Genomic DNA, 22,371 nt, shown 5'->3' on the forward strand with positions numbered 1-22,371 from the left:
ACCCTCCCTCTAACAGCTAGCTTTTAGGGGTTGAGTTCTTTCCAGTTTGATTCCCTACTGGTGGCAATGAGATGGCAATGAGATCAGACAAAATCATTAGATAATTAAAAATGAAAAAAAAAAAAAAAAAAACATGTAATAGGATTTGAGACCAACCTTGACCTAAGAAGACAGATGAATGGTGCACCAAATAGTTCAAACTAACGAAAGCATGGCAGACATTGCTGACTCTCCCTTGAACCTCGAGCTCCCCTTGAAGAGGCAATGCTAGAAGCCCTTGAGGGAGAGTGAGCAGTGGATGCCATGGATGGACTTTGCTCCACATAACTAACCAGGGCAAGGAACCATAAATAGCGGTCGCGTAAGCGAGACTAGATTTGTTCACTCAACCCCCAAGAACTTCGAACTGGTCCAATGTGGCAACACCAACTGGGTCACCCGCGGAAAGGTTTGAAGCCTTTGACAGAGAGTGAACAAAGAAAGCCGTGAAAAATCCACACATAGCCAAGTAAATGAGACACGCTTTGTTCACTCGCCCCAAGAGCTTCGAACCCGTCTGATGTGGCAGTGCCAGTGTGCCCTAGGACACTTGGCTCAGCCTACATGGCAAGGTTTGAAGCCCTTGAGGGAGAGTGAACAACCAATGCCGCAAAAAATCCACACATGCCATTGTTTGATTGGCTTGACTAACTAAGCAATGACCTGAGACTTCCATTTTATAGGCCACAGAAATGGCAACAAAGGGGATTTGACTGGTTTCTATGGTGGGCCCAACATATCTTTTGACACTTGTTATTAGTGGTGAAACCATATCCAACTGATTCCCAAAGGAATACCAAAAGTCAATTGGAAGGCTGCCCCTTTAAGCCTTAGCCTTAGCAGGGCCTTATCTCAATCAGAAAGAATAAAGTGGAATGGTTCCCATTGACATTCCATGCATCTTTTCCTTGGTTTTCATCTCTTCAATGGCATTTTACAACTTGACCATGGATCTCCCAATCCTATTGCAGCTGTTTTTACTCACTTGAAACCTGGTTAATCAAGGAAATTGAAACGCCTGAAAACCTACCCTTGAATGTTAGGATCAATTGGGATTGTGAATAGAACATTAATAAGTGGGTTTTATGCCATGTGTTGGGGAACCTTGACTTTGTTTTTTCATTGAATATTAGATCACCAAGAGGCGAGAGATGTATAGGGAGAGTGGGTCTGTGGGAGAGGGAGAGAATTGCGTAGGTATGAGGGAGGAGATGATGCAAAGTGGCTGAAAAATAATGAAAGAAAAAACTCCTTTTGGCATCATCTCCTCTCTCGTGCCATCTTTATTCTCTCCCCATCCCGCCCTTCTTACCCCGCCTCTCCCACAACTTTATTAACTTATTCCATGCAAGAAAATTACGTGGCTGCCAAACATGGCTATCGTTGTTCTTTTCCGTTCTTGGGTTATTGCCTTTGCGGCTCCTTCATTGTAATCATCTGTTTTTTCTTTTAATATATCTGGTCAGGTTCTGCCTGACCCCAGCTTACCCATCAATAAAAACAAGCGACCCCTAATAAGCCATAACCATAACCATATCATTTCCCTCTAGATCGTGGATAGGAAAAAGATTTTTGTTTCCTTCCATCTAAACAGCATTGGTTCGTCGATGATCTTACGGCATAGGATGGATTGGGCGATTAGTATATCAATGGTCTCGATCAGCCTACATGTGTGAATCTCTCTCTCTCTCGTTCATCCGAAAATGTTCGCCACGTCCTCACTTTTTAAAAACTGGAAGCATCGCCGATTCAAGACCCTCAGATTTCATGCGACCTTTCGAAATAATCCTCCCTTGAAACCCCTCTCGGATGTAGTTTCTTGTAACATCTCGATAACAATTAACGCGCGTATGGGCGAATTAGAAACCGCCCGCAAACTGTTCGACGAAATGCCTCAAAGAACCGTCGTGTCTTGGAACTCCTTAATTTCTGGCTATACCAAGTGGGGTAGAAGCAACGAAGCGTTAGATATAGTTTCCATGATGCATCAACACGGAATAAAACTCAATGAAACCACTTTCTCTACTGTTCTGAGTGCGTGTTCTCGTTCAAAATCTTTGTATCATGGGAAACAGATACATTGCCTTGTTTTGAAATCTGGGTCTGAGGATTTCGAGTTCGTTGGGAGTTCTTTGCTGAATTTCTACGCGTCCTGTTATGATATCGATGATGCCCGTCGAGTGTTTGAGATATTGCGTGAGAGGAATCATTCGGTATGGAGTTTGATGCTTGTGGGTTATGTCCAGTGTAATTTGATGGATGATGCTCTGGATGTTTTCATGAGAATGCCATCTAGAGATCTCATTTCGTGGACCGCTTTGATTTCGGGTTATGCGAGGAGCGAGGAAGAATGTAAGAAGGCTTTGGAATTCTTTTGCTTACTGAGAGTTAGCGGTGAGGTTGAACCAAATGAATTTACATTGGATAGTGTTATAAGGGCTTGTGGTAGGTTGGGAGCTCTGAATCAAGGGAAAAAGATTCATGGGCTTTTGATTAGATATGGGTTTGAATTTGATCACTCAATCTGTGGGGGACTGATTTATTTTTACTGTAAGTGTAATTATATCGACGATGCGAAGAGGTTATATGATGGATTGAGTAACCCATGTTTAAGCATTTCAAACACACTAATTGACGGTTTTATCTCTATGCTTAGGATTGAAGAAGCAGAGATCATCTTTAAAGGAATGGTTGAATTGAGTCCAGTGTCATATAACCTAATGATCAAAGGGTATGGACAGAGTGGCCGAATAGAGGATTCAGAAAGCTTGTTTGAGAAAATGCCTTGCAAAACCATAGTTTCTTCGAATACCATGATCTCTGTTTATTGCCGGAATGGTAAATTCACTGAAGCTTTGAAGATTTTCGAAGGGACGAAAGGGGAGAAAAACACAGTGGCATGGAATTCAATGATTTCGGGTTATGTTCAAAATGATCAATCCGAAGAGGCGTTAAAGCTTTATGTGTGTATGCACCGATTAGCGGTAGAACGTAACAGGTCCACGTTCTCTACATTATTTCACGTCTGTTCGGGACTTGGAGTTATTCAACAAGGAAAACTACTCCATGCCCATGTGATTAAAACACCATTTGAATCAAACGTCTATGTTGGGACGTCTCTAATAGATATGTATGCTAAATGTGGGAGTATAAATGATGCTCAAACCGCATTCCTTAACACCAATTCCCCTAATGTGGCTGCATGGACTGCTTTGATCAATGGGTACGCCCATCATGGACTTGGAATTGAAGCAGCTTTACTATTTGAGCAGATGTTAGAGCAAGAAGTAAGTCCAAATGTGGTTACTTTTGTTGGGATTTTACTGGGTTGCAGCCGGGCGGGTCTGGTCAGTGAGGGGATGAGTTTCTTCCATGCCATGGAAAGGAACTTTGGCCTAGTGCCGACTTTAGAACACTATGCTTGTGTGGTTGATCTTCTAGGCCGATCAGGTTATCTACGCGAAGCTGAGGAATTTATTAATGGAATGCCAATTGAAGCAGATAGTGTGGTTTGGGGGACATTGCTTAGTGCTTGTTGGTTTTTTATGGACATGGAGGTGGGTGAGAGGGTGGCGGAGAGAATGCTTGGTTTGGATCCTAAACAGGTTTCTACTTATGTGATTATGTCTAATATTTATGCAGGAGTAGGGAGGTGGGAAGACGTGTTGAAGCTGAGGAAAAGATTGAGAAACATGGAATTGAAGAAGAAACCAGGGTGTAGTTGGATTGAGGTAAATAACACTGTTCATGTATTTTGTGTAGAAGATAGAAATCACCCACGCTGTAATGAGATCTATGCAATTTTGGAGGAGCTAACAGCAAAATGTTTACTCTAATTTTCACTTTGATTATTCTCTCTACCAATATCAAAAGTATAATTTTTTTTCATCATCCCACACTCCCACCCTTTTAAATTTAGTATCATTATTATTCTCTAAATCATAAACATCAAAAAGATGTTCTCTACCCCCTTTTGATCTTCCTGTTTTGTGTGTGCACAGGGGGGAATTTGTTTGTTTTTTTGTTTTTTGAGCATTAACGACAGAAACTTTATAGTTTATATATAGCAAATGAACCAACATTTACAGCAGCAGTGGTAAATCAAGTTAGGAGGTGGGCTTCCTTGGGCCGACGGAGATTGGCCCTCGAGTGCAAAGGCAAAAGGGAGCTTGACTGGAAGACCCACCTGTCGAGTGGGGATGGAAGTTGGCCTTAGTGATCCGATGGTGCTGAGTGGAAGGCCGTGATACGTCATCAACATAACAGAAAACCCCAAATTGAACCAGAAATTCCACGCCTTGTAAGATTTTAACCCTGCCAAATCCCAATTGCCTTCTATGAAAATCCTCAAGAATGCCTCCTTTCGTGGTGGACAGTTCAACTAGAGTGGAACTGATTCACCTACTTGTTAGAATGTTTTCATTCTTAGGTGGCCTGGGTGTGAGCCCATCATTTGCCATTCTCAACATGGCAACATTCTTGTATTGGACTTTTGATTAGAGGCTAATTTTAGAAAGCAAGAAGCTTGATGGAAGCTTTTGCATATTGATTATAAGAGCAATGATAGATGCAAGGGAGCCCTTGCATAAAGAGGCGTAATAGGGCCCGTGATTGGTTCCACGTCATTAATTGTAACCGAATTTGCTTTTTCAACTGATTTGAAACAGTTACACTCAATGACGTGGAACCAATCAAGGGCCCTTTTTTGGCTCTTTATGCAAGGGCTCCCTTGCATCTATCATTCCTCTGATTATAAATAGCCCAAGGGTCAGTTTTCCCATGCTCTCTTATGAATGAAAATCACATACTCTATCGTTTTGGGTTTTGGGGAAAGGAGAGTAAGTTTTTATGTTCAAAAAAGATATTCCTCAATGAGAAAGCTTCTTGGTACTGTTTCTTACGTCCTCGAGCTATGGTGTCTCACAAGGCACTGCTCAAGTGGAAAGGGAAGATAATCTCGTATGGGAGATTGCACCAAAGTGGAATAAAATCCTTACGATTTCTATTACTCATGACTCCTTAAATACAACTTCAAAATACGCATATTGGATAACTCTTAAAAGATAGCTACCATCCCTACAAGATAACTCTTATCAAAACAACCTAGCTAACTCTATCTTATCCTAACAAAATAAAAAGAAAAGAGTCCTACCTAACAAAAAAAACACACGTACCAACCCACCTCCCTACAACAGCCTTGTCCTCAAGGTCGAACCACTCCTCCCGTAATTGAACGCCTTCCTTTTCTTCATCAAATTCAATGCCTTCTACCCAAAATAATTGTTGTAACTTGCACCGATGGCCAGGTGGAACCTTTCGTCACAGTTGTAACATAACCCACATTGTCTTCGATCTTTAGCTTCGTCTGGTGTGAGATGCTTATGGAAGGAATTGAAGGATCCTTAGTTGTGGTAGTCGAACCACAAGATGGCATGCTCGGTCGCACCACATGAAGCCAGATAACCTCCTCTTCCTCCTGGAGCCGTGCTAAATTGAAAACTTTAGGAAAAGTAGCCGGTTTCATCTTCACCAACCCTTAACTCGTCCTTGAGACCGCTAATGAAAACCTTAGTAAGGTAGGATTCAAATTGTAATGCCCCGGATTTTTAGAAATACCAACTCGGTGCGTAGAAGAATATTACATCATCTTTCTCAAAAACTTTCATTATTCCCAAGATCTCAAATACAATAACTACGTTTAGAGGGTTTACAGAAATTAGGTCTAACTTATTACATCTTAATTCAAGACATAGTTGATACATATTTAAAACATATTTGTCCTTTAGAACAGTTCTGGATTCAACTCTAGCATTCCTCATCTTTCATCTATACTTCACCTGGGGGTTGGAACAATAAAACAAGGAAAAAAGGGTGAGCTCAAATAGCCCAGTAGGGTATAAACAACAAGTGATGTAGAATTGTCAAGCTCATAAGAACATGATATTTTGCAGATAGGACATCTCACATTATAAACATAGAAAGAAAGAATAAGCACAACATACTTTCCAAACGTATAGAGAAAACTTACAGAACTTGATATCAAGAATTATATATAGAATTATATATATAGACTTCATTAAGCATAGATGCTTTCATTCATAGCCATATCTCGGCCCATTCATAACCATACCTCGGCTCATAATCCTCTAGATTTACACTCTCTAGAGTCGTCTTTACCCACGTGCACATGGAGGACTATAACGCGTCCACCCGTCATCATATCATAACTCAGTTCATATTCAAAATTAGGGTATCACAAGATAAACTCTAAACATAAACATATCTCACGGAAACAAGTTTTGAGGATACAAAATGGAATTATAGCTTTATCAGTAAAATCATTTATCTGAAAGGAATGGGGTCTGAAAGAAAGGATCCCCCTTGGATTCTCATCAGTTGTGGATCTTAGAAGGATAGAAACTCTTATAGCAATTGCGTATAAAGAGAATCAAAGAATATGAAATATTCACATCCAGTATATCAAAAGAGAATCAATGGAAGAAAACCCTTACATATAGCAAAAGATAATCAATGGAAGAAAACCCTTACATATAGCAAAAGAGAATCAATGGAAGAAAACCCTTACATATAGTTTTCCAGTCACAGGTTTGTTTGAGCTTACACCTTGGAGTGGATAACCTGTAAATATATTCCAATTTTATCAAATTCATGTTTTAAGGCAGTGTCCTTTCTGTCCAGGTAATGTCCATCTATGTCCAAAATAATGTTTCCTGTGTTCAGTGTTCTTTCTATTAAATTTTTAAGATCATGGGGCCCAGCATGCACTATTTATATGGACCCCACATGTTACTATTCATTTGGACCCCACAGGTTACTATGCTCAGCAGTTCACCATTCTTTGATTTAGATTATTTCTTGGCTATTATGCTCAGCAGTTCGTCTTTCTTTGATTAAAGTTTACTTTACGATTACTATGCTAGCATTTCACCGTTCAAATAAGATGATAAAACTTGCATAATCTATAGCGAGTTATCGCCTCTTATGCATGCTTTATCCTAATATTTACATAGGTGGTAGAACCAACCATATTACCCATAATAAATACTTTAACTACCTATATGAAAGACTTACCTTGGTAGTGATAAAGTGGATTTCCTTTTCCTTCTCCTCTCTCTTACTCTTTCTTCTCTCTCGTTCTCTTTTCTCTCTCTCTTTTTTTCTTCTTCTTCTTCTCTTCCTCTATTTATAGGTATTTTTTTCAACTACAGTCTTAAATTCACAACTATTCTCTTAAATGCTTTCACAAATATATAAGAATAGTAAAGGTATAAATAAATGAATAGTAAAGGCTGCTTGAATAGTAACAGGATGATTAATATTATTTAATTATTATTTTCGTCGGTAAAGCGCAACTACTCATTAATGATAGTGGTTGTGGAGTGACCCGTTTAACCAATGAGTTAATGAAAGTGGTTGCGGTGTGTCCTTCTGGTAGCGGTTCCCACTAGTGATGGGTCCCGCTGGCGTTGGGTCCCGCTATTTGTGGGTCCCACTGGTGGTAGGACCCGCTTGTGTGGGGCCCGCTGATGTGGGACCCGCTTATGTGGGGCCGGCTGATGTGGGACCCACTGTTGGTGGGACCCGCTTGTGAATAGTACTCGGTGGGTCCTACTGTGAATAGTAATTTTGAATAGTTTATCTCAATAGTGAACTTGCTTAGTATTTCTGCATAGTAATCTTACGTAGTATTTCTGCATAGTAATCTTGCATAGTGACTATTGTAAATAGTAATTATGAATAGTAACTATTAGTAATTTTTAATATGTGTAAGTATCTACTCATTTTTAGTTGACATCTGGGGCGGTGGTTTAGTGGTAGGAAGCCGTTCAATCCTCGCTCAGCGTTGGGTTCGAATCGCGTACGCCCCATTATGCCAGATGTTCTCATGCCCGATTAACTCGGGAAAAAATGAGTAATGGCCGATGATTACCCACCTATGAGGTCATTTTTATTTATTTATATATATATATATATATATATATATATATATATTTTACCGGTTATTACACAAATAACTATTTTACCTTGTTGGACAACTCATGGAATTCCTTTTGATATTCCAAAACCGTAGAAACTTGCTGTAGCTTAGATAATCGGCATGCATAATTTTCGCTACGTATAGGACCGAAACAAGCATCCATTGCTCCCACCATATCGTCCCATGTTGCCTCGAGCTTATAATCGGTATACCATTGGTACCATTTAAGTGTGTCACCTTCCATATTAAGAGTCGCCACAATTAACCATTGCTCCACTCGTACTTGATGATACCTAAAATAATGCTTTGCCTGGAGGATCCATCCGTTTGGATTTTTTCCCATCAAAGCAAGGGAAATCTAATCGCAACAACCTTATTTGGATTCCTTCTTTGTTCCAAAGGATTGATCGATGCCCCTAGTCGCGCTGCTATGCGAAGGTATGCTTCCTTGTGCTTGAGAGCAATCGATAGAGCCTTCCGAGTCCCTAAGTGCTGGATGCAACTTATTTAATTTTTTTACGATCTCATGTAGTATCGCACCGTGTTGCCCGCGCCCCTCTCATTCATGTGATATATTCTTGTTCCATTAGCCATCGGATTGTACGGCTATGATACCAAGTTGTTATGTTCAAAAAAGATATTCCTCAATGAGAAAGCTTTTCGGTAATGTTTCGTGCGTCCTCAAGCTATGGTGTCTTACAAGGCACTGCTCAAGAGGAAAGGGAAGATAAAATCGTATGAGAGAATGCACCAAACTAGAGGGGAAATGATTTCTACTATTGATGACTCCTTAAATACAGCTACAAAATACGCATACTAGATAACTCCTAAAGAGATAGCTACCATCTCTACAATATAGCATCTAATGACTTTATTTACACATATTACTCTTATCAAAACAACCTACCCGATTATATCTTATTCTAACAGACAACAAAGAAAAGAATCCTACCTAACAAAAAAAACACACACACACACTTATCACAGGAGTTCTCTTTCACGGCTGAGAGTGGTGGCTTTCCATCAGCCTAGAAAGGTAGGACAGGAGAGAAGAGCTCTGAGAGTTTCTTGCTCAAGCTCAAGATTCGAGAAGGATATCTCATCCGCTCGGAAAAAGCTTAGGGATGACCAAAGGTACACCTCTCGCCCTCCATTAACCAATAAATTTTCTTTGATGTTGATGGCCAAAGATCCGGAAGAGACCAACCATAAAGTTTTATGTGTTACCCTACTCTTTTCTTTCTAGACCTTCTTTTGCTAGCTATTGCATGTGAGAGCAGCCACACAGCCTCACTTTTCAGCAGATTTTCTCTTCATTCATTTAATAATTCATCTGTCACAACAGCCAGCCGTGAAATGCCTTTAGTCCCTAGCAATCCCTTTAGAACATGGTAGTGCCGATATCTGTAAGCTTATTCGCTGCAATTTCTATGCATTTGTATTGTCGGACGGGGCAATAATAAATTCGCACCCCTGTATCATGAATTGGGGTTAAAAGTCTGCCACATACGCTCCTTTACAGTGGTGCGAATTATCCTACAAGGGGTGCGAATTTATCATCTCCCTTTCGGACGTGCTATCTAATCAGTATGTGTTTTGTGGGTCCCACATCAATCAACGGTGTTTATAAAATACACGTGTGCAACGCGTACAATTGATTATTATTATTATAGGCTTGTAACGCAATAATTTAGAGTAGAGAATGTGGTGACGTGGAGTGATAGGAGGTATAGAAATTGAGATGCACAGCAGGTGAGAGGATAAGCAGAGAGCGCGGGAAAACCCCCAATTCCCACTCCTTCCCAACAAAGTCTCCATTCGAAATCTACTTTGTAAATGCGACACAGATGAATTCTTCTCCTCTAACCAGGTCAGTAGAAAAATCTCTCTCTCTCAAAAGGGTTTAAACAAAAAATTAGTTTCTCCGTTTTAATTTCTGCTTATAATCCGATTTCAGCACCTGTTATTCGATCGGTTGGAGCTCTTCCATCTCCCTTTTACAGTTAGGGTTTCTCTGCAATGGAAGAAATGAAATTAGGGTTTACTCCAACAAGAATTTCAGCCAGAGATTTCCTAGGGCAAGCCTTTCGTCTGGTATCTTTCACTTTTTTTTTATTCAAATCCTTTTCAAGTAGATACCTTGTTCTTCGATCTGCCTGTGGATTTCTCTGCTTTACTATTTCGTTTCATTTTGACTTTTCAATTATTCTGTTTTTTTTGTCTGAATGATTAGTTACTGTTCTGTTTGATTTTTAGCGTAATGTAGCTAGTATTTCATTTCTTTATTGAATCATGTTGAGATTCTGATTTAAATTTTAAGTCAATTGTTCGTGTATTTTTCGAATGAGTTTAATTGGTTTTTGATTCTTAGAGATTTCATTCAGATACTGGTGCAGGCGTGTCTCATGAAGCTATGTTAATTAGTTCAAGAGCAAATGGGCTATGTGCATTTGGTTTGCCTTGGATCTGTTGCTGGTTTTTGTTATTTTGTTCTGATTGTGTTGTGCTTTGAGGTGCCTTTAAGTGCTACTCATTTGCATCTTTTGTAGAATTGCAAATGACTGGGTTTTGGATTATATGTAAGGCTAATTCAAATCCAACAATTCAGTTTGGTCAATTAAAATCCAACAGTTCAATTTATGTTCATAGAAATTAAGTCACAATACTAGTCGAGTCCTGTTTTGCAAGATTGAGCATGAATTGCATAATTCGATTAGAGATAGAATAACATATAATTCTGTCGTAGATATTTGTAACGATTTTAAATTTAATTTTACCTGTAGAAAATTGGCAGGCTACTATTCAAAACAAAAATAAATAAATAAAAATAAATTAAAACTGGCGGGCCAAATATGATCATGCAAAAGAATAAGAAAGCAATACACAAAGATCATACACATGATTTACGTGGTTCAGCATAAAAGCCTACATTCACATGTGAGTTAGAGAACTTCCACTATGAGAAAAATATTGAAGATTTCAATGATTTCCCTTGATCAATCGAGCCCCAACCCCCCAAGAGGTCTCTCTCTCTCTCTCTCTCTCTCTACCACAAGGAAAAGCTCTCCTGTGTTGTTCTTCCCTAGAGTTCAAAATAGGAAACAAGACAAAAACCCAACAATCTCCACCTTGCCTTGCTTCGCAATCCTCATTACCTGAAGATCAACTATATTGTATACTATCAAGTCGATGGAACCTTTACGACTCCCCATACATTGGAATGCATGTATTTAAATATACTGTTCCTTCTATGTTACTCATGTCTTGAACCTAACCTTGCACTGTTTCCCATACAAACAATACTTGCGAAAGCCCAATTTGCACATTCTAACCTGCTTAAGCAATTTTCTCTCATGAATGCAACTCCTTCTTGCTCGTATGACCTAGATGCGTGTGCTATAGGGCTACATCATCTTTAAAGTGGATTAGTCACAATTGATCCTTATCATTGTATTCCCTTGCAACCTATACAAGGTTTCTTCATTCTTTTCATTCGTCACAACCATTGCCCCTTTGTTACTTTTAGGCTCATGTATGTTGCCATGAAGGTGCACTAATTGGAATCTAAAGCCCCCGAGGAGATCAAAATTTTCAACTGTGAGACATGCCTCATATTAGATAAAGTCCTCACCATCCCATCAAACATCTTGATTCTAAGGGCTCATATTATGATTGTCTTGCATGTTGCATCATTGCCTATTAGAATTGTTCTTATGTTCCAAGGTTTGTAAGAATCAGACAAATCCTTATATGGACACTGTTTGTGATATTATAAATAACCGCAAGTGCACGGATCGTGTAAATACGGGTCGAACTCAGGGAAGAGCTTATTGTGATTTCGACCATTATACTACTTAGAAAATAAACTTAGATATATTGTTGCTTGGAATGGACTCAGGATTTCCGTGGACTACAACCTCGGATCCAACAATATATTTGAGTTTATAAACTAAATAGATATGGATTGAATACAATGAAGAAACGATTACCAATTTAATCCTTATATTTAGGCAAAGTGAACCAATAAAGGATTTCTATTAATTATCTAACCTAATTAGAAAACCAAAATCTAAAACCTAAATTAATTGAGAAAAATTGATTAGAAAAACTACTCTAAAGTGAATTGAAAAATCAATTGGAAAAGTATTTGGAAATCTAATTGAAACTTTAATTTGATTAAAAAATCAATTGGAAAAGTAATTGGAAATCTAATTGAAACTTTAATTCGATTAAAATATTACTTAGGGTTAGAATCCACCATGTGTTCGGATTGGATAATTAATTAAACCAATTTTTGCTTTAGATAGTGTGTTTGATAAATCCTCTCAATGGGGAATAAGATCTATGGATGTCATTACCCATGAGTGATTGGTCAAACATGCTACCCAATTTTATAGATTATATAAGAAATTATATTTGTTTATCGACAATTACTCATACGAAAGGGGAAAGCCAATGTCATGAATAATTGGGAATCCACAAATATAAACCCCTATATATGATGTTATTTTATGCTATTGATTTTAATTAATCATCTTTCTCCTTCCCTATGGTTTCATCTAAACCCCAAGTAATTTGGGTTTAGTTACTCATGGAGAGGTAGAAAGAAACAAACATAAAGAAAAATAATGCCATCTAGAACTTAGAAAAGGGAAAAGAGACAAAAATAACTTCTTCTCTAGTCTTGAATTATCAAAAAGTATATCGAATTGTAATTGTAATAATGGGCAAAAAAAAAAAAAAAACTTAGTCTTTTTCTCCTCCTTGCGATGGTTGAATCCTTGATCGCCTTGCTTCAAGCCTTGGTGTCGCCTTTGACGGTTGGATCGAATGAATGAACACACCACACGCCTTTATGTAATTTGAAGAGAAAGATAGAACAAGAGCAAGTGATGGGCGGGATTTCTTTGAAGAGAACAAGAGAAAAGTGGCTGAAAAATTGGAGCAAGAAGACATAGAGAGAGAGAGAGAGAGAGTAAAAACAAAAACTCTAAAAGGGAGAGTGAGAGTGTTTTTCGAAATTTTTGTGTGTCTCAATAAAAATAAACATCCACCCCCTTCAAAATAGTAACCGGCCTCTTTCCTTATCATACTCCTCCTCTATTAGGTATATCTTTCCAATTGTAGCTAATTGTGTTAACATAGTTGCTAACAACAAGCTAACCATAGTAGAAATAATCTTTCAAGGTAGTATGCTTCTTAACAACAAAAAGGTGGGGCCTACAATAGCAATTCCATTTTATCGTGGGTATGGGTAATGTTTTAGTAACAAGAAAGCAATGAATGGCATGCATTCCTAAACTAACGTCCAGGTGGGTCCCACATATGTTGCCATAGAAATTAAGCTTCTATTATTCACAATCCCTGTTGTCATCTTTCCATGCACGTGCATGCATGCCTTCTTTATAATCCTTTCCATGCAAAGTACATTGCTTTACGTGCATGTTTATGCATACTCTTCTCCATGCAAGGCAACAGTACCTTGTATCGTGTTTTTATCAATAATAATGCCCATAATGGCTGGACGAGAATGCATTTTTAACATGAGAGAGTTGGCACCTTGGTGTAATCCCAACCATCCATTCAAGTAAGCCACTATATCGATTAACTTGTACCCCTAATAATTCCCTTTAGGGTCATCCAGACCGTTCATCCAAATGAGAATTTTGATAAAATTATTGGTGAACAAAACCACTTTATAAGACCCACTTAATCAAAACCGTTCACTTGATTGGGTCACATAGGTTGCATCCCAAGATATCATTTCCATTGATGGGGCCTACAATACAACTTGCCGTCCCTCTAATTTACCTTCATAAACCGATCCGACCGTCCATTTTATGGTCAAAGATATGAATTAGTAACGCCCATAACCCATTTCCATAGATTGATCTAAACCGTAAAATTGTAGATATTATATGATTGGTTTGGATCGTCCATGATGGTGTCTGTACCACTCGACCAAATTGGTGTGGGCTTATAAAAAGGGCTGATCCGAACTGCTCAAAGGATGGGCTACAAAGATGGCATTAATGTAGATGATCCGAACCACTTCCTTTGGATAATCTAGACCGTCCAATTTGCTTGTCTAATTTAGCAACTTAGAAATGGGCAAAAAATGGAAAGTTCAAAATTGAATTGGGATCAAGAATTGGGAGCAATGGTAGGACCAATGTTGGGTGTAAGAGCAAGATTCGGCCAATGTTAGATTCGCAATGATGAGGTCAGAGGGGGCAAATTTGAATTTTTGATGGGAGACGGCCAATTGGATATAGGGAATTAATGACATGGGATATGGGTATTGACCATTGGCATTGAGTGCACTGACTTGGTCAAGCCGGATTGCAGGTTGCAGTTACATGTTTTGGATTGACACGGGTTGTCTAGGGCTAACTTGAGTTCTTATATTTGACCCATGGTTGATCTCACACTTGAATGTTCTTCGGAATTTCATCTCTTTACCTCCATTTTTCATGGAAATTCAAGAATAACCCTGAAATACCAAAAACAAAGAAAATACCTTAGTAGTACCGCTCTAAACAATAAAATATGCATGCTTTTCCTACCTACAATTCACACATAAATTTGCTCATCAGACACATGTGGTAAGAACATTCAAACTCCATGATCCACGCCTCTATTAAGTAGTTCATGGAAACAGATAATGCATCCTCCTCATTATCTTAACTATTTGGTTGCAACACTAACCTAATTAGAGGCCCTATCCTTCTTTGTTTCCTCTAGATCAAGCAGATGTTTCTTGCAATCCATCTTCGTATGATCCCCCTTTTGTCACCAGTAGCATACTAGCTTTCTACTCTTTCCTCTTGTGTTAGATCAAGATCCTCTCTTAAAAGGACGCTCTTCCTTGACCTCCCCATTCCTTATCTACTATTATTTCTCTTGGCTAAGTGGCTATCAAGCCTTCATTCTCAATCTCCACCTCAATAGTCAACACTTGAGTTATAATTATGTTGAAACTGTTTAGATGAGAAATAAGAGTAGCCACTTCTTCCATTCCAAGTCCATACAATTATTTCCTTTTCAAATAACTTGTTTGTCAAAGATTTTGCCACATTTAGACTTTCTATTCTATAATCCATGAGTAGAATTAATACCAAGGACATTGTCCATTACCTCATCTACAAGACATAGTCGAATATCATCGACTGCTTTAAACTCATCCCAATTTCCAGTTTTCATTGTTTCCGATTTCATTGCTTTTCCTGACAATACCTTGAGTAACCCTTCTTGAACCAACAAGTCATTCACTCTTTGTTGCCATTTTCTGAAATTATCCTTGTCATCAAACCTTTCAACCTCAATCTCCGTGTTTGAGCAATTGAGCCTTTCATAGCCATCTTGGATCACTCCTTCAAGCTCATCGCAAAACTCCACCTCCAACGAGAATCTACCGCCCCCTCACCGAGTTTCGTAGTTCTTGCCTGATTTAATCAATCTAACAACTCTGATTCCGCTTTGTACAAAACCAACACGCCAAATACGATTAAATATCATGCCAACAAACAAGAAAAATGGCAACACGCAGAGTATGCACATGATTTATGTGGTTCGACGTAAAACCCTACGTCCACGGACGAGTGAGAGAACTTCCTCTATGAGTAAGAACTGGAAGATTACAATAGTTTCCCTTGATCATTCTTACCCATATCAATTGAATCCAGAACCCTTTCTCCTATTCTCTCTCACATTTCCCCACAAAAGCTCTCTCTCTCTCTCTCTCTCTCTCTCTCTCTCTCTCTCTCCTTCATTAGATCTTTATCTTTTACCACAAGAAAAAAAACACTTTCCTCTATTGTTCTTCCCATTTGGTTGTAACTTTTACCACAAGAAAAAAACAGTTTCCTCTGTTGTTCTTCCCATTTGGTTGTAACTTTTAGTATCTCCCCATTCCTTTGCCGTAACATGTGGTCGCATCCTTTATTTACGCTCTATGAAATGGTTTTTTTTTTTTTTTTTGAATGGTCTATGAAATTGTTCTTATTTATTAGTTTGTTTGTTTACACTGAGCAGCAGAATATTGCTAACCTACGCAGTGTTTATTTTACCTATAGCATCTACAATAATTGTTATTTGCATGCTTGAGTTTACTTTTTGAATTTCTGCTGTTTCTTTTCTTTTTAAATGGTGTGTGATCTGACTTAATGAACATATTTTTCTTTGAATGTAATTGTATTGGATAATCAGACCAAGACATTGATCGTTCTGTATGTGTGCTCTCTGTATCTTTTATATAGCTAGCCCGTGTTTAGTCTTTCTATAAAGGTGGCATTTCAAATTGTTTGTTCTGGTTTTGAAAGATTAACATGATATGGTGTCTGCACAGTCTGAATTACTTGTTTGGATATCTCTGGACCATGGGTTGATTCCCTCTACTTTTTGGATATAATTTTCTGTCCTTCCAGATCCACTATTGGTCCAGGCTGCGAGAGGAGATCCCATCAGTCGACCTCCAGCATGGATGATGCGGCAAGCGGGAAGGTATATGGCTGTTTACAGAAAGCTTGCAGAGAAATACCCATCCTTCAGAGAGAGGTCAGAGACCACTGAACTCATTGTGGAAATTTCTTTGCAGCCTTGGAAATCCTTCCGTCCTGATGGCGTTATTATTTTCTCGGACATACTTACCCCTCTACCTGCATTTGGTGTTCCATTTGACATAGAGGACGTAAAGGGTCCAGTTATTCAGTCTCCAATTTGTTCTGAAGAGGGGCTGAAGACATTGCATCCCATTGACTTGGAGAAACTTCATTTTGTAGGGGAATCACTAAGAATTTTGCGAAGGGAGGTAAATATGACAGCTCTAAATGTTTAGATTTTTTTTGGCTACTTTTAATTTTAGGAAATTTCTTTTAAAGTAAGTGAATCATTGATACCCTGGTATTTTCACTGTTTTCCTCCGTAATTTTATCTCAATCAGATACTTTTCCCGGCACCCTGTTTCTCAGATCAGTTTTATGCACATGTTCACCATTTTAGCATCTAATGGCGCACTTGATACTGTTGCCTCGGTCTTGCGCCACTCATTAGGTGTTCAGTCATTCAGATGCGCTAGTCTGATGAATAACATTTTCCAAGTATATTCTGTGCATGACTGAGAGATCTACACTTTGTTTTTCTGTGGGTCGCCTCTTACTCTTGAGGATATTAGATTGTATCAGAATCTCCGTTTTACCTCTCAACAGGCCTAGTTAATTCTTTTGTCAAATCATTTACTATTGAGACTCAGACTTCAGTTAGCTAGCCTCCGGAAGATCAACTTAGCAAGATACCTCTTGAGTTCAGTATCTATTTTACTGTTTGCATGGTGTTAAAGTATAAAAAAGATTAAATAACACCTTCTCCAACAGCTTAAGCTTTTGGAGTAGTTGGTCGTTTCACATGGTATTAGAGCTAAGGTCATGGGTTCAAAACTCCTTGATATTAAAAATCCACATCTAATGGCCAACCCAAAAGAGAGGCCACATGTGCCACGTGTAGGCCGACCCTAAAAAGAGGGGCCAAACGTGAGGGGGAGTGTTAAAGTATAAAAAGATTAAATAAAGCCTTCTCCATCAGCTTAAGCTTTTGGAGTAATTGGTCATTTCACACATGGCATGTGGGGCTTTTTGAATTTGATTCTTTTTTCAATTGATGGTTCATCTACCTGAAGTATAATTTTTTTTTTTCACACTGATGATCATGATCTTTCTTCTTGTTATATCCTTGTCTGACTTTCCTCAGTCTTTCCTTATATATAGGTTGGGGACAAGGCAGCAGTTCTGGGTTTTGTAGGAGCACCATGGACAATTGCTACATATGTTGTGGAAGGGGGTACAACTCGCACATATACAACTATAAAGAGCATGTGTCATACTGCACCACATGTATTGATGGCTCTTCTCTCTCATCTGAGTCAGGCAATATCTGACTATATCATTTTCCAAGTAAATTCTGGAGCCCAATGCATACAAATCTTTGACTCATGGGGTGGACAGCTACCGCCTGATATGTGGGAGAGATGGTCAAAGCCTTACATTGAAGAGGTAATTAGTTTCTTGATAGTGACAGAATGGTATGTGGTTAACTGGTTATGAGGCTCAAAGAGTTGACTTTGCAAATTGAGTTACTGTATCACCTAATTGTCAGTGATGAAAGATAGGTTCCGCTGTGAAGTCTATGAAATAGCATCCAGTGAAACATGCATAATCAGTTATTTATGGAGTGGAGACATGTTTTTAAAATGCTTACAAGGGGTTCATCATAAATGGAGTAATGTGAAATTCAAAATTGTTCACTTTGGTTGTCTTGTCAGTTTCATTGATAGCAAAGTTGCACTAGAAGCTCACCGAAATTGAAGCACCTCAAAACTGAGGTGAGTACATCTAGGATGCTGAACACACACACCTCTCCTTTATAGGCATTTAATGATAACCAGAAAACATTAGAAAAACATCATTAGTTATTCCAGTATACCTATTCACAGTCTTGAAAACATTATTGGCCTAAAGTATTTTATTTTATTATTATTATTTTTTTGAATGGTGCCTAAAGTATTTTATTAGATAATCTGTTTTGCATTTTACCTTTCCCAGAGTCAGAAATTCTTTTTGCTTTGTTAAAAGCCAATTAACTGGACCAATGAGGCAGATGCCATTCTTGGCTGGCCATGTCTGTCATCCAATGCTTTCCAATTCTGATTTTTTGTCTGGCCACCTTATAAAGAGAATCCATTTCAGGCATCATGTCAAATTCAAGAGAGAACATGTCCACTTTCTTGAGTTAAGTGGATGAAGTTGAGAAAGACCATTCCGTCGAAGTTGTTTAGGAAGGAGAGCTGTCCAAGTCACATGACAAACAATCACTGAAATACACTCAAACCATCTATTAGATGGTTCTGATCCACACCGCATTAAATTGATGCTTGGTTCTTCTAAAAGTCTGGACTTTCGTCAAACATTCATCATAAACAAAATACAAGGAACATGGCTCATGCGTCTTGGCATTGCCAGATGATTGAATTGCATGGTGGTCTGTTACACTTGTTGATGAATGACAATATTGCTTCTGGATCTGATGCATGTAGTCCTCTTTCCTATAGTTTAATGTGGCCTTGTATATTCAAATACACCAAATAGCATGTATCTATGACAATGGGGGTTCTAGTTTCAACTGCCACGTTATCTCTTAAGCTCATGGATGTACTAATCCATCGAACTGGCAAAAGAACTTTCACCCTTTCTTTCAAAACTTGAATCAGCTGTCCACACCATGCATCTTATGCTGTACTTTCTGATTCTTGGCGATTTGTTAGTTTCATTTTAGCCTTAACTTAAAACAATTAAACTGAAAACTATTAAGATAAAATTGATTTAAATGAAGGATTTGCTTTTCGCCATATATGGGGTTATCTGTAGCTTCGAACCTGAAGGGCCCAGCTACTAACATTGTCTAATTAGATCATATGCTAGCGGGCATCTTCTTCTGCATTGAAGTATTGTCTTCCTTGTTCAAACTGGCGGTTGCTTCTACCTTTTCAATTTTTTTCTTCTTTTATTTGTAGTCTTTTATGTTTTAATCTGATTAGATATTTAAATATGGAAGAGGCAACATAAACAGGAAAACCAAAAGTGCCTTTGTTCATTTGTTTTCATGATCTGTGGATGTTTTCAGCGACCCCAAACTGTCTTATGCATACATGACTCTGTCAGACACTGGCCTTCACATAAGAAAAGGATATGTTGCCATGAAATCTCGATTTACTTGTTATACTGTGATGACCATTTGAGATTGTTGAACTGCAGATGGTGAGTGCAGTAAGGAAGAAGTGCCCTCAAACACCACTTGTCCTATACATCAATGGCAATGGTGGCCTTCTTGAGCGCATGAAAGGAATCGGAGTTGATGTGATTGGGCTTGACTGGACTGTAGATATGGCAGATGGAAGAAGGCGGTTAGGCAGTGAAATTAGCGTCCAGGGAAATGTCGACCCAGCTTATTTATTTTCCCCTCTTTCAGCTTTGACAGATGAAATTCAGAGGTTATATTCTGTAGATTTTTAGTGTTTTAGTAGTTTCTTGCTAGCCCTCACCCAATCTTCAAAATAGGCCTGTTGACTTGCCCTCGGTCTATTTTGTTACTCTTTATTGACCATAAACTTTCACCCTTCTTTTTTCCTTTTTAAGATGAAAAATTGTTATTAACTTTTTAGTAAAAAGAAAAAGAACAGACACTGTGGTCACTCTTTTTTCAGGGGTAAGCTGGGTTTGAACCTTTGACTATTATTGACTTTGATTTTTGGCTAGCTAGATCAATACTAGTCTTGAGTTTTAGTGTTTTAAGCTAAGTGCGTCAAGGTTTTGGCATGTTTCAACTTTCAACCATAGCTTAAGATACCAACAAAAAAAAGATACAAATATTTGCAAGTTACAAGTTTCTATTAATCATTTAAATACTCCAGCAACATGGGTCACCCAAAAATCGAAGTTTCATGATTTCATTGATTTGGATCTATTTCTTTATTTATTTCAGCAGTTGGAAGTTTTGATCGGCTCTGGAAGTCATTCTATTGCCTAAAAAAATCTTCAGGGCTCACCGTTCTTATCTTTTAGCATCTTCATTGATCATTTCCAGTTCTCCAAACTGCAATTTTTCTGCTTCATCTGTCATAATTGAATTGTGATATCATGCCTATCTGATTAAGCTGATAAGAGGGCATTTGGCAGGGTCGTGGGATGTGCTGGACAAAAGGGGCATATCCTTAACCTTGGGCACGGTGTGCTTGTGGGAACTCCTGAAGAGGCCGTGGCACATTTCTTTGATGTTGCAAGGGGGTTGAAGTATGATACAGTATTCAAAGACAGCGTGGCAGAGAAATTAGAATCAGTAGTTTGAAGATGGACTATGAGGCAAACTGCAAATTAGAAGTTCTATTATCCACCAACATTGCATATTGCTTCCTCAAATCAAAATTTTGAGCTTATTTTAGAGTGCAGAGCGCTGTAACGAGTGGTCTATTGTTGTTCAAGCGATGGATCCTCAACGGAACATGTGGCGGAAAACTCTGCACGCCTGTAGATGAACATGTAAGCAAGCGTCCTCTTTTTTTTTGTGTGTACTATTTCTCCAGCTAATCGAATTAGTAAAAATGATAAAATGCCTTGATTCTTGTCCATTCCATGCTTGTCTCCTTTGTTGGAAACGAATTGAAAGGCGCTTTTCTGATTATTCGGAAATGAGAAGTTTGAAATTCATGGTTCAATGGATATTTCATTTTAAACATTGGTCAATAGGCTCAAATTTTCAGGATTGAACTCATTATATTTAAAAGTAGAAAGATGGAATGTGATGCTCTAACAATCAAGCTCGAAATGTGTACATCGGGTGTGGAGATCCACTGCACATCACTTAACTTGCAACAGGTGACACTAATGTCCTCTCCTTGTCCAATTGCAGGTTTATTATTGTTATTATTATTGTTTTGAGATAAATTTTAGGTTGTTTAATTACCCAAAAAAAGGAAAATTATTGCAAGCCATGATTATGGCGGGGTTCCCACTGACAGCAAAAATGCCGTTGAACATGTTTATAACATCTTGATCCTATGATTCTGTCTTTGATCCATTAAACCTCTTTTGGGTGATGCCAATAGAAGTGAAAGCCTTGATTTTGTGGTCCTTTTATCTTTTGCTTGGGATGTGTATTCGGAATGGGACCCAAGGCTGTATGGGTCTCCTGATGTTCTACAAGATCAATGGTCTTGATTGCACTTACATAGCCTCTTGTGGGATCTTAGAATTGGTCGTCATAGTTGATCTTGACAGTACCGTATACCTAGTTGTTCTCTTGAATTAGCTGATAGAGCACTGCTAGGAAAACGGGATTTCGTTTTGGGAAGAAAAAAGGGCTTCAACCATTTGAGCCACGTCTATTAAAAGACAAATGGAGGGAGCTCAAATCCCCACGAAAGCAATAAATACACATTTAAAAGGGTCACATAAACGGTCATTTCTGTCCCCTTCTTATTTCCCAAACGGAATACCGTTTTCAAAATGTTTTCCAAACTGAAAAATTTGAGTGTTTTTCATGTGATAGTGGGTTGCGGGCTTGCCCAAGTACGGGGCTAGGTGGGACTCAGCCCGGTATGGGACATGTCTAAATAACTTAATATAAATAACTTAATCTAACATGTATAAAACACCCAAAAGCCTCAATAATACTTAAGCCCTTCAGACCTGTCTCATACTTAGTTGGGTCCCACCTATAGTCTCATACGCAGGCAGGGCAGGTCTCCACTTAGAACCGTATAATAGGGAAAAATCCTGTTGAGCTTA

The 22,371-nt window shown here is 38.5% G+C and overlaps 2 protein-coding genes across 2 annotated transcripts; both read left to right on the plus strand.

Moving 5' to 3' along the window:
- The first annotated feature begins 1,008 nt into the window (after nt 1-1,008).
- LOC143845672 (pentatricopeptide repeat-containing protein At4g13650-like) lies at nt 1,009-3,930 on the plus strand. Its single transcript, XM_077354069.1, has one exon. The coding sequence runs from the start codon at nt 1,743-1,745 to the stop codon at nt 3,873-3,875; it is 2,133 nt and encodes a 710-aa protein (XP_077210184.1). The 5' UTR covers nt 1,009-1,742; the 3' UTR covers nt 3,876-3,930.
- Nucleotides 3,931-9,745: 5,815 nt separating this feature from the next.
- HEME1 (Uroporphyrinogen decarboxylase) lies at nt 9,746-21,358 on the plus strand. The gene is made up of 6 exons (XM_077356508.1): nt 9,746-9,908; nt 9,996-10,132; nt 16,465-16,847; nt 17,800-18,084; nt 19,843-20,078; nt 20,764-21,358. Exons 1-6 carry the CDS (start codon nt 9,886-9,888, stop codon nt 20,930-20,932), a joined length of 1,233 nt encoding a protein of 410 aa, XP_077212623.1. The 5' UTR covers nt 9,746-9,885; the 3' UTR covers nt 20,933-21,358.
- Nucleotides 21,359-22,371: the final 1,013 nt, after the last annotated feature.

The sequence above is a fragment of the Tasmannia lanceolata genome, unplaced genomic scaffold (genome assembly GCF_043159265.1).
Source record: "Tasmannia lanceolata isolate RefF3 unplaced genomic scaffold, GAP_Taslan_0.1 ptg000015l, whole genome shotgun sequence".
In the NCBI taxonomy this organism is placed as follows: Eukaryota; Viridiplantae; Streptophyta; class Magnoliopsida; order Canellales; family Winteraceae; genus Tasmannia; species Tasmannia lanceolata.